Raw genomic sequence first — 13130 nt, forward strand, 5'->3', positions numbered from 1 at the left:
TGCAACTTTCTGCGGCATAACTATCAAAAAGGACTATCTATCTTCAACATCATCATCATCATCATCACTATCATCATCATCATCATCCAATCATCATCTGAGACAGTAAGGGAAGGTGTGGCTTGGGATGATTGACAGCCCAAAGTAGCCACTCACATTTGCCCGTCTCAGCGCAGGCAGGCACACTTGTACGTTTGAAAACAATAATAAAACCCTGAACATGTATGAGAGACTGAAGGACCCAACCAGTCAATGAGAGCACGGCTGGCCTGAACGGAGCTCTGCTATTGGACTACAGGCATCTCTAGGAAACAGGAAGAGTTCATTAGGACAGGAAGAGGAGGGGAGGTTGCGGAACACTGTCTGTCTGTGTATATGTTTATTTACTTTTTGTCTAGACAGTTGGAGGTCGTTCTCAGGAGTTAGTGAACAGTGACAATGCACCTACGCGTACATGCACACCCACATACCCCCCCCCCCCCCCAACACACACACACACACACACACACACACACACACACACACACACACACACACACACACACACACACACACACACACACACAATACAGGGGGAAAAAACGACCTCCATCGCTGACTCAGAAAGTCTGTGTCTGGGTGTATGTGTGCCTGCGTCTGTGTGTGTGTGTGTGTGTGTGTGTGTGTGTGTGTGTGTGTGTGCATGCATGCGTGCGTCTGTGTCTCTGTGCGAGCGTGCGCATGTGTTCCTGTGGACCTCCGAAGGAGTCACCTCCGTCCAGCCTCTCCCCCTCCCCCTCCTGTCTGGTCATGTTGTCAGCCAGGACACTTGATTTTTTTCCCCTGAAGTGAGCGGACCGGTTCCGACCTGACATCCCACTGAAATACGACACCAACACACTGGACTCACAGTTTCTAACACCACACTGTGCACAACAGTCATGTCCTGCCACGTACCCCCATGAAGGGATCTCTAGAAGCCAACAACGCCTTGCATCGCGTCACATTGTTGGCTCGTAGATGTGTTCTTTCAGGCTGTGCAATGTAAAAACTTACATCAATTGAATGAGTGAGTGATTAGTTCCTGGGTGTCAGATCGTAGACCAGTGTGTTCAGATCCCCCCAGCCGACTGTATACCCGCTGCCAACCCACCCAGGACACCACAACTTTACTGTACCACCCAGACGCAGCGGCCTAGTCCAAACACAACACCACCACTGTTCACCTTGCTCTAAAAATGCACAATTAATCCCAAACCACATCAGTTGTAACTCCTTGCAACTACTCGCAACTCCTTGCAAGAAAACAGTTTTAAGCCATGTCACGCCAATGCAACTCCATTGGGGATAATGGTTGGCATGTTGCAAGGAGTTGCGAGTAGTTGCATTGGTGTGGTTTGGCCTTACAGGGAGAGGCAAGGAAAGAAATGGAGGGAAGCACAGTAGGCTGGTAGATGTGAATGTAAAAGAAGGTAGAGTGGAAATAGGAAGGTTTGAAGGAGAGAAAATGAAACGTAACAACTCGAGCCTATGTGAGTTAGCTAGCTTGTTGTATTTGGACCAGACTGCTGCCGAGAGGTCAAAGGCGATTCTTTGATGATTCAAGCCTTTGTTTGGAAGTGGTTTGGTCTGTGTCCCTGCGGAGGGCGCTGTTGCATAAAGACTGGACACAGAAAGGGTCTGCTTCCACCAACACACTGCTCACATCAGGACAGATCAATTCTGTTTACTGTCCTCTCCTCAGCCCAGTGACCACATTAGCGAGTAGGGCTGGGGTTTGATTGAACATTGGTTATTTTTATGAATCAATGTTGAATTCTTCTAATGGATAATATATCCACTTCAGTGGGACACTCTTTGAATGGACAACACAAGACAAGCTGCTATTAGATCACGTGTGTCATTTTTTAACACACTCGTGTGACTCGTTTTTGGCAACCAGTCCTGTGGTGCGTCAAAACACACGTGAATAGTTCCGTTTTAAAAGAAAGAAAAAGCAACAAATCTTCAAAAGTGATTGTTTTGTCTTGTTAAAGTAAAGATATGGCTTATAATATAAATAATGATTAAAGGCACAAAAATCTAAACAGATAATGGTATTTCTTGAAGGAATGTAGATAAGTAAACAATACGATTGAATGCTTTACGTTTTATGGTAATGCATATAGAACTTTTTTATTTAGTTTTTTTTTTATACATAACATAACATTTTGGGGATGAGATCTTAAAAAAATAAGGATCTAGTTGGATCTAAGGGGCTCTTATGGACTACTTGTCCTTCTAGGATTCACAGGAACACAAGGCTTTCATTTGGTTTGGATCAAAGATTTGTCTTTCTCACAACATGGAAACGGAATTTTGAAACGGAACTCTTCACAGTCTTCTCAAAGAGTGTCTCACGGAAACGAACAGACTTTTTTTTTTTTTGGAGCAGCAGTGTGTTGGTGAAAGCAAACCCTGACTGTAAACCCTGGCTGACTGTAGATTGTATCTCTCCTGCTGCAGTAAAGTGCTCAGAGATACCTGCAGAGATACCAGAGGGCAGTGTCATATTTGGCCCAGAACAGTGCACAATCCACACCAGTGTATCACACCTTGTGGGCGACTAATGCACACAAAAGTAGCGCACTAGAAATATAAGGTGTCGTTTTCTCTCCATTAATCTCTCGCTCACTCGATAAAACAAATTTAAACCCACCTTCAAAGCGCAGCCGCGTCAGAAGGTTTACTCCGCTTAAATTCTACTTAAAATTCTACTCTTACAATACATTATTGTCTTGATTATGCATCATATATTCAGTAACTCATTCTCTGTGGAAGCTACTCTGATTAGGGGCGAGTACATTTAAGCAGATGGACTTCCAGTAGGAAGTGAGAGAAAGCTTTGAGGAGTTTCTGATTGGGCCCTAAGGTTAACATCCTGACTCGTGATTGGCTCGCAGGACCCGAACATTTGCATAAACCAATTTTTTAATGATATCTATGGTATAATAATGGTTGGGTTCTAGACCACAGAGCTACATCTAAGTCAGGACAATCCCATTGATATGTTAGTGTGATACAGGAAATTGTGCACTGGACTGGGTCCGTCCCTCTGGTAAATTAGAAACACTGGCAGTAGGCCTATAGATCCCCCCCCCCCTCCCCCCAGACAGAGCTCCTTCACAATAAGAGTCTCTCTCACATGTTCCATCTCAGCATACTCAAAAATAGTGCAATTCTTCAAGCATTTTATATAAATAACTCTAAATTCGTGCTTCTAAGTTTGTTTTTCAGTTTGCATACATGTGAATATATACTGTATATATACATGCTTACATGTATGCAGCACAATGTCAAAACACGAATACGTTGGCACCCCAACATATTACGATCACGTTTCTTCTGAGCTAGACAACATATAAAAACAAAAAAATTATCTTTTTCTTTTAGAATCCTTAAAATTTAGAAAAATACGCTTACTTTCTTATCTTATCTCTCTTATCAAACATATTGCAGATTTTCCTCTACACGGTGAACAGTATTGAATCTTGTGCAAACTTCTCTTAAAGAGAAAAGTTAAGCTTAAGCATAAAAAAGGAACTTGTCAAGTATATGACGGCGACTCCTGTGTATCAGATGGTTCACATACGTGTGCAACACCAGGCTTTTAAGCTCTCGGAATTTAGCATTGATCTTTGACTGACAGGCTATCTGAAGCTAATGCTAACAACAACACTATCAGGAAACAGATTGAAAAGCTATAACCCTGGCCAGCATGCCAACATGCTATTACGCTAAACTGCTAATGTGATATCATGCTAACATGCCTCGTGATAGAGCTAAAACCTGACACAGGAGTCCGTATTGATAGCCTGCATTGTCCACAATAAGTCACGGACATAAGCAGACTGAACCAAACTGATATAGGTATGGAAGATATCCGTGATTTCTCACTGACAGAATCTCTCTTTTGGATAAGGAAACACAACTAAACGGAACTGTTTTGGCTAAACACCAACGGTAAAACTGTCAGATAAAGCAGCGATAGGGAGATTATCACTAGGAATCAACAAAATAAACAAACAAAATGTCAGATAACATCTGAAGATTGCAACATTTCGTTGTTCGCCAGGATATAACTTTTTTTAAGCAAATGAAAACAACAACAATAACAAAAAAAGCTGTAAGCGCAAATAAGACGAACAAAAACATAACAAAACAAGTAAATATATATAACAATTAATAAAGACTAGAGTTGTGAAGTGTATCTGATATTATAGATGGGTGGTGATTGGGGGGAGATAAAGGGTGCATGTTAACGGAAGGGGTGGGGAAGGGCTTTAATAACCCCCCCTACCACCACCACCACCAGCATCATCATTCTTATATGAAGTGCTCCTTAGGCAGGAAAGTAGTAGTAGAGAAACAGGAATGACCAGGTCTTCTCTCATATCCTGCGGATTGTTAACGTCATTTTGTTTTCGTGTTAACCCCCTCTCCAGTGGGGTAATAAGGACTGTTTCCCTGCCTCCTCATCCCAGCCTGACACACCCAGGGGCAGTTTCAACTTCTTGCTGAAGTGAACCTGCCCTTGAAGGCTGAAATTAGCTTCAGCATCTTTCAATCCACAACCTTTCAAGGAAACCCTTCCGCCCAATCTGTGGGACCCCAATCTACAACGGAAAATCCTAATTTAACTCTGAGAGGGTACAATACACTCTGAGTTATAGACCTGTAAGGGTCCATTTGGACCCCTGGTGATGGATGTTTTGTCTCCCCCTCCCATTGATTACACCATATATGGGCTTGTCCTGTTTGGTTTTACAACCAAATGTCAAGACTCGTTTACCATTGGCTAGGAATGAGGAAGCAGGGACGGGGACGGGGGGGGCTTCAAACTGAAAACGGGAGCAGGGAAACGCTCACACCTGCTGAGGCTTGTGGGATTTCTCCTTCGTGTTCCGGGCGTTTCTGTTGGCCACACTTCCTGGAGTGGGCGGGGTTTGCAGTGGCTGCTGAGAGAGGGGCAGCGTCCGGAGCAGGCCGTGTATGAGCGAGGAGGATGGGGGCGGCGTCTGCGAAGGCGCCGGGCCAGTCCGATGGGTGTGGTCGGGGTGGGGCAGGGACGTGGGGTGGTAGTAGTGTCCGATCACCTCGCTGTAGGCCGGGGGAGCTCCTTCTACTCCGGAGCCCTGCTTCTGCTGCCTGGACGAGGCCTCCTGGCCTTCCAACACGCTGATGCCCGCGTGAACGCTGGGGGGAGGAGCCTGCAGGCTGGGAGCACAACACACAACAAGGAGGTGTCATGCTGCGCTCACAGTGGCAGCTACAGAGCCACAGGCCGCCATACATTTTCAATGGAAGCCACCGACATGAAGATACAACGCTACAGGCTACCATTCATTGGAACACAATGACATGAAGATACAAAGGGAAGCCCAATAGGTGTATGGCTGCTACAAAATCTACAAAACTACCGGCCAACTTGAATTGGCTACAACTGCGGATACGAAGTGACCAAGTGTTGTTTCACCATTTCCACTCATCATTCTCTCTTCACATGATTCCTGCTCATAATGGCTAGTGCCTAGTTCTGTGTTCTTTTTAACTCCAGACTTAAAACCGACCTACTCTTTCTAACTCAACTTTTATCTCCATTGAGCAGCTGGTTGATCTCTCTTCATAATCCGATAATGAACTGACAACGTGGGCTTCATTACCTGGCCTGCAGACAGGACGTGGACGCGGAGGAGGAAGGGTGGAGGAGGTGCGAGTCGTACACTGTCCGGTTGGGCGGCGCTCGCACTGACTCCCTGTTCAGCTCCAGCTGCTGCTCGGGGTCCCTGAGCTGCAGCGTGCAGGGGCCCTGGTACGGAGGGGGCTCCTCGCCGTCCGACAGCGAGATGGTGGGCGGAAGGTCGATCAGGCTCTGCGGCAGGTAGGGGTAGGTGGGCTGGAAGCGGCTGGGGGGGTAGGTGGTGGGCTGGTAGCGCTGCTGATGAAGATGACTGTGGTGGTGGTGTAGGTGGTGGTGGTGGGGGTGAGTGTGGGGGTCTCGCTGGAGGTAGGAAGGTACGGGGACCCCTCGGTCTGGAGGACGAGGGATGTATACCTGGTGCTGTTGTTGGAAGAGAGGGATGGAGTGAGGAGGAGAAAAGGTAAGACGGATGATACAGGGATGAGAGAATCATAGAAGGATAAACAAAGGACAAACAATCCATAATAATTCATAGCATACTGTACTACATACATTACACACAAGTGCACACCATGTATTAAACATTAAAACCAGAAGAAAAATGATTGAAAGCATGTAAGAAGATAGACGATAACTTACCTCATTCAGCCCACTTCCTGTTGCTGGACCCTCAGAAGACCACATACTGCCCTCCTAGGTGTGAGGGGGGGGATATAAGATCAAATTCATGAGTCTATTTTGTACTAGTTTGGTAAAGAGTGCCGAGCACCGCGCCTCAATGGAGATGTCCAGGCACAGAGTCAGGCTGCGTCATCTCTCCTTATTCTCCTATGCATCGCTTTGTAATTTTCCTATAATCAGCAGAAGTGAGTGCCTGCCACTTCCTTGTGTTCATTGTGTTTATATAATTGTATAGTCAAAGAAGTTATTTGTGCCAGGCATTGTTGCAGGCATTGTGCAGCGTGCGCGATTCCATTTGCTGTTCAGTTCATCACCCCATAGCAGCAAATGGGGTTTAATCCGATTGACCGAACTTTCCTTTTCGCTTCATACCGTTCCGTAGAGACGGCCTACATGCACAATCTATATACCGAATGAAAGCCCTCATTTCGTAGTTTACATAGAACTTTGACATTTTAAAAATGATGTTGTGATTCAATGAAAAGACGAGTGTTCTTGGCTCTGTGCAGGGTGGAGAAAGAAAAAGAACGGGGGAAGGGGGGTTGCGGTACAAGTGAGACTTGTACTGCACAGGCAGCAACGCAACACTCTTCCATGGTCTATAGACCGTAAGGCTATGTCTATGAAGCAATATAGCACTGGGCATAACGGGCAAAGGATAAGGGACCTTTAAAGGCAATGGCATATGTGGCACGGTGATTGGTTTAATTATTGTAACGCCCAAACCACACCTATGCATAATATAACGGGTAGCGGAGGTGCTTTAGGGATTTAGACAGGTAACCAAAATACCAACTTTAGTGGGAGAACACCCCTTCCCCACTGCTAAATCCCAAAACAGTGTATTTAGAAAGATCAAACGAAAATGGAGCCCAAAGGGCTATATCTTGCGCCACCCCTTAACCTTTAACCCTAAACTAATTTGCCATTTCTTACTATTAAAAAAAAACCTTTTAAAATAGTTAAAATAGACGATCTACAAGCTCACAATGTCTCGGTGTAGATCGGCTATAGTTGAACTATTTTAAAATGTTTTTCAAAATAGTAAAAAATTGAAAATACGTTTAGGGATAAGGGATACGGGTGGCACAAGATGGAGCCCTAAACGTTTGACTTCACAATGCAGTCAGCTGCACAAAGAACAAGCTGACAACCTTGTGATATCTTTAAGCACACTTTTGTGTCCCACACACCCGGTTGAGACCTGAAAAGAGTCAATCAAAAGGCTCAAAACACATCGTATTGCGCCGTGGTGTGAGCTTCTTTATCCTGAAGAATATCCATCCTCCAAGTAAACCCTTCAAAGATAACAGCTATAGCTGTACTGTCCTTGAATATAAAATGTTCAAGTATTATAGCAGTCAGGTTTGACTTTTCTTAGTCTAATCTAGGACAGAGAGAGGGAAGGTGTCCAACCGGAATGGAACTGAGGACGTTGAGAATGGGATTACTTGTCTGATGGTCAGCTACTAGAGCGCTCCCTGTCTTATTACATCAATACACAGCAGCCTGGCTATGAATGTGTGTGTGTGTGTGTGTGTGTGTGTGTGTGTGTGTGTGTGTGTGTGTGTGTGTGTGTGTGTGTGTGTGTGTGTGTGTGTGTGTGTGTGTGTGTGTGTGTGCGCACGCGCGCGCGTGCGTGCGTTTATAGTGTGATAACACTATGAGTAATTTCTTCTGCAGAATAGAACAGAGGTGACGCCATACACTTCTAGACGCCCCAGGTGCAATTCAGTGTGTGTGCAGTGTGTGTGTGTGTGTGTGTGTGTGTGTGTGTGCCAGGACTGTCTGGTTGCTGTGGTTAAACAGTGCAAACTTCCTACTTCTTATGAAATGCGTTTGTTGTTATTTCAGTGTATCTGACTGAATGTTCCAGTTCAGTGAGTCTTAACCTTAATCTGGCGGAAGCCCAGGTTACCCCATAATATACATAATATACGTCCACGGACCGCCATTTGAAAACGCTTTTATTTTTCTTTATTCACATCTCTGAGACCCCTAAAGTCTACACCGTAAAATCCTTGTTTAACGCTGAGAGCGTTAAATGGTAAATGGTGCATTAAACATTTATATAGCACCTTTATCCAAGACGCTTTACATAGATTTACATTATATTCACATATTGCATTATATTCACCCATTCACACACCGATGGCGGAGGAAACCATGCAAGGCACCAACCAGCACATCGGGAGCAATTTGAGGTTCAGTGTCTTGCTCAAGGACACTTTGACTCTGGAGGTAGCCCGAATTCGAATACGGAACCTTGCAGTTTACATCTGGCCCTGAGCCACCGCCACTGCATGAGCGTTCAAATGGAACCAAATTAGTTTACATTTGTACGCTATGATGTGAATCTAAAAAAATTACGGACAGACAGACAGACAGGTGAACTTACATTGGCCAATGGCAGGTGTCTCCTGCGTGCGTGGGCGTGTCTGGAGAGCAGCGAGCGTGCTGACAGGCGGTAGTGGTTGAGCAGACAGGTGATGACCACCACCATGACCAGCATCACCACTACTATCACCAGGATCTGGACAAACTCCAACTGGGCTGTGAGAGAGAGAGAGAGAGAGAGAGAGAGAGAGAGAGAGAGAGAGAGAGAGAGAGAGAGAGATTTCACATGTTTTTAAAGTAGGGACCACCAGGGAGCGCCATGGGGCAATGGGAAAGGTAAATGAAAATGAACAAAAATAAAATAGAATGTTATGATTACATTTTAAGTCATTTCACAACAGGGGGCCACAGCCTGAGGTTATGGCTATTTGGGGGTCTTTCCCATGGAATCCTCTGAAATAATATAGTAGGCTAAGAACGAGAAAGAACGAGGAGATCCAAAAGATTATAATGCAAGAGGATGCACTTTCTTTTTCTCTTTTTATGTTCTGCTACAGCATGAGGCAGATAACCCATTCGTCAGAGCAGAGGTGCATTTATGATTCTTTGAAGTGGTGCTATTTCTCACTTCTTGGTGGTGTTTTCTACTCTGTATAGCTGAGCACTCAGCAAAATACAACCAGAGGAATCACACTTACATTTCTCTACCTTTCAAAATGAATTATACTCAGTGGAAGAGAAATAACACAACCCTTTTCAGCTTTCCTACAGTCTGTCTCTCCTACACTGTCTGTCTCTCAGCTCTCCAACTGTCTGTCTCTCACCCCTCCAACTGTCTGTCTCTCAGCTCTCCTGTCTGTCTCTCACCTCTCCAACTGTCTGTCTCTCAGCTCTCCTACTGTCTGTCTCTCAGCTCTCCAACTGTCTGTCTCTCAGCTCTCATACTGTCTGTCTCTCAGCTCTCCTACTGTCTGTCTCTCAGCTCTCCAACTGTCTGTCTCTCAGCTCTCATACTGTCTGTCTCTCAGCTCTCCTACTGTCTGTCTCTCAGCTCTCCAACTGTCTGTCTCTCAGCTCTCATACTGTCTGTCTCTCCTACACCGTCTAAATGTGGCTTACCTTGTGATAATTACAAAACATTAAATCCTTGTTGAATTGTCAGAGATCCCAGTTCAGACATCAATAGGCCACGACATTATGACAAAACAAACCTCACAATGTAACTCAGCAATTGGACCTCTCAAGAACTTCACCAAAGTACCAACCCTATTCTCATTTCATAATAAGAGGTGAACAAACATTCAACACTCAAAACATGCAAAACTAGCAGATCTACGAAGCTCACAGCGTTTTGCAAAATATTTTGAACAATAGATTAGCTATTTTTGCCCCAAAATAACAGGATGGAACCTTGGGGGTCACCGATCATTTACGTGTATAGGGTAGGGTGAGGGATTATTAAGAATGTAAAAGCCTCCATGCAAATTATAAAATTGGAAGTGCTTGAATGAAATCAAATAAGTAGGCAAAATGAGATAGAAATACAAATGTATATCTTAAATACGCAAAGAAATCCACAGAGACAGACCTAAACAGACAGAACTAGCTTTGTTTAAAGCCAGACTGTCCTGTACCCCTCCCCCTACCTACCACACACACCCAGACACCAGACCCACAGATGCATATATTTACGACACAGACGCACGCACACACACATGTACACAGACAGCCTTTTTCTCACACTTTTGGCAGAGGGCAGACAGAGGTCACAGCCAAGCCAGACAGGATAACACACACACACACACCCACACACACCCACACCCACACCCACACACACACACACACACACACACACACACACACACACACACACACACACAGCAAACTACAGCCTAGGTACTGAGGCAGATGAGGGTTCACATTGGCTGTAACATTCCTAGCATTTCCCCCAAAGTAACCCTGATTACAACACAGAGAGAGAGCACATGCTCTTACATTCATACACGAACACACACACAAAGAGAGACAGAGATATAGAGAGAGGGAGAGATGTGGGAAAATAATAAGACTTAAAACAACTCAAACTACAGAATTCGACCATGTGGAGATATAGGCAAACCACTTAAACATAGAAATAATGTGATTTCATTAATGCAATATAGAAATATTGCATAGCAAACATAATCAAGCAGCAGATACGATGACAGGAACACAGGCAGTGATGGAAAGTACTTTAAAAAGTAAGTATTTACTCATATTAATGCAATTAACCACATACATACACCCTATATCCTATACTATACAGGTCCAGTTTTGTCAGAAGGGAGATGTTAAATTATCGTGCCAAAGTCTTAAAAATCATCTTATTTCACAGAAAACTAACTTACACAGCCAAAAAAAGATAAGTCACAGGTGTAAATATATGTAATTAAACAAAAATAACGTATTTGTTGTAAGAACAAAACCTAGTTTGAGACTCATATGGGAGCAGATAACAAATGTTTGCCAATTATGACCTTGGCCAAAAAAGGGATGCTACGGTTCACATGGTTAAAATAAACTATAACTCATTTGTGTATTTCCATGTTCTGTTACTTCATGCTTCTGTTCTTATCTACAACCATTTCAGAAGGATATATTGTATTTTTACAAGTGATTTTTCAGATTCATATCATTAAATCAGACTACTACTACTTTAGCATACAAATGAATGGTACTTGTACTTGCAGTAAAATATTGAAAGCAGGTATTACATGTAACACATATGTTCATGAACACTACTGTATGTTCTCTGGTATTAGGCCTACTCATTTTACTTCAAGTGCAAAACTTGATCCGTGTATCCAGATCTTCAAGTAGTAAAATCAACAAGAAGTTAACATTTTTATTAAATCAATAAAACGGTACGAAGTTTGGTGATGTTGTATATTGTCTGAATCAACTTAGTTTGTGTTTGTTTATGTAACTAAAAGAGTGACTTTGAGAGCTTTTTCAGTGTAGAATGTAAGTCAATGAGGAGCATATTTTGAATTCAATTTCTACAAGGTAAACTATACACAAACCAAACCTCTACAAAAGTGGTCTTATCCTTTAAGCAAAACATATGAATACTTTTTGCACCACTCACAGGAATATGATTTGTTTTAATCCTACCTGGTCCTGCTTACTATTGATTACATTTTTGATTAATCAAATAATCTTGAATCAGTTTTATATTTTCACTTCCACTGATCAACCCACTCAGGAAATAAATACATTTATTTTATTAAAATGTTATTTGTTTTTTTAATAATATAATCAATTCAATTGATTAGTTCCATTAACTTGTTGCACCCCTAATTGCTTAATAAATGTTGTTCAGTCGTAAAGGTTTTTCTTTTATGTCGTGAACTTGATAAGGAAAGAGCTTGGACTGAATGCATCATCATGCTGCGTTCACACGAGCAGATGCAAAGATACAGTCTACCATTAATTCTCAATGGAAGCCAGCGACATGAAGATATACAAAGATACATCCAACATTTGTAGCTGCTGCAAAAGCTACAACAGATACAAAAAAGTTGAGCTGGTTTCAACTTCAGATTCAAAGATACAAAGCTACAAATACACTGTGTAGCTTTGCATCTTTGTATGTTTTGCATGTGCCGGTGTGAAGGCAGCATCAGACCATCCACTCACCACAGTGTTGTGTCTGGACACAGTCGTCATGGCTGTGAGGACCCGAGGCAGGATGCATAACTCCTAGGACCTAAATAAGGTCCTGGCCCCGACAAACGGTATCTTGTCCTCCGAAAAACAGATCTCATTCCACTACCAGAAGATCTTTGTTTGATTAGACACAAACACACATACACACACGCACACACACACAATCCAGGTCCTTCTTCTTCTTCCAGCAGATGTATTTAAATTCCTGGGATGCTGGGTGATTTCCCCCGTGCTCACGAGTTCCCCGGAAAACAAACTGTGCTCTGAACTGCACAGACGATTGAAATTAAACAGACGGATAAGAAAACTTAAAATAAAGTCTCTCACACACACATGCACACACACACACACTCTCGACCTCTCTACGATCTAACATTGTCCTAATAGCTACAGGTTGGACACTAGGGCACTCCAGCGCTATACGCTGTGTGTGTCTGTCTCGAGTGAGACACAGTCACACTGATGCTCGCAAAACCCCTTCAGTGAGCTTTGTCTGAAACTTTTTCTCACACACTCACACAGACTTACGCATTCCCCCACTGTCTGGTCGACACACACACACACACACACACACACACACACACACACACACACACACACACACACACACACACACACACACACACACACACACACAGAACAGCTGAGCCCCCCCCCCCATGTTGCGGTGAACAATGAGGGGGGTTGAGGGAGGACTGAAAGACTGGGCGGGGTGTGATTGGGGGCTCTGTCTGACTGGTGAGAG

General features: G+C 43.7%; 1 protein-coding gene across 1 annotated transcript in view; it reads right to left on the minus strand.

The window, feature by feature from the left end:
- Positions 1-581: 581 nt before the first annotated feature.
- Positions 582-13130, minus strand: part of pmepa1 (prostate transmembrane protein, androgen induced 1) — a 38315-nt gene continuing 25766 nt past the window's right edge. The window contains exons 2-5 of the mRNA XM_083771911.1: positions 8739-8893; positions 6299-6352; positions 5682-6079; positions 582-5235 (exon numbers count right to left, since the gene is read on the minus strand). Coding sequence (XP_083628037.1) covers positions 4884-5235; positions 5682-6079; positions 6299-6352; positions 8739-8893 — 959 coding nt within the window. The 3' untranslated portion in view covers positions 582-4883. The remainder of the gene's footprint in view (positions 5236-5681; positions 6080-6298; positions 6353-8738; positions 8894-13130) is intronic.

This window comes from Protomyctophum parallelum (assembly GCF_964188405.1).
Source record: "Protomyctophum parallelum genome assembly, chromosome: 8".
Taxonomy (NCBI): domain Eukaryota; kingdom Metazoa; phylum Chordata; class Actinopteri; order Myctophiformes; family Myctophidae; genus Protomyctophum; species Protomyctophum parallelum.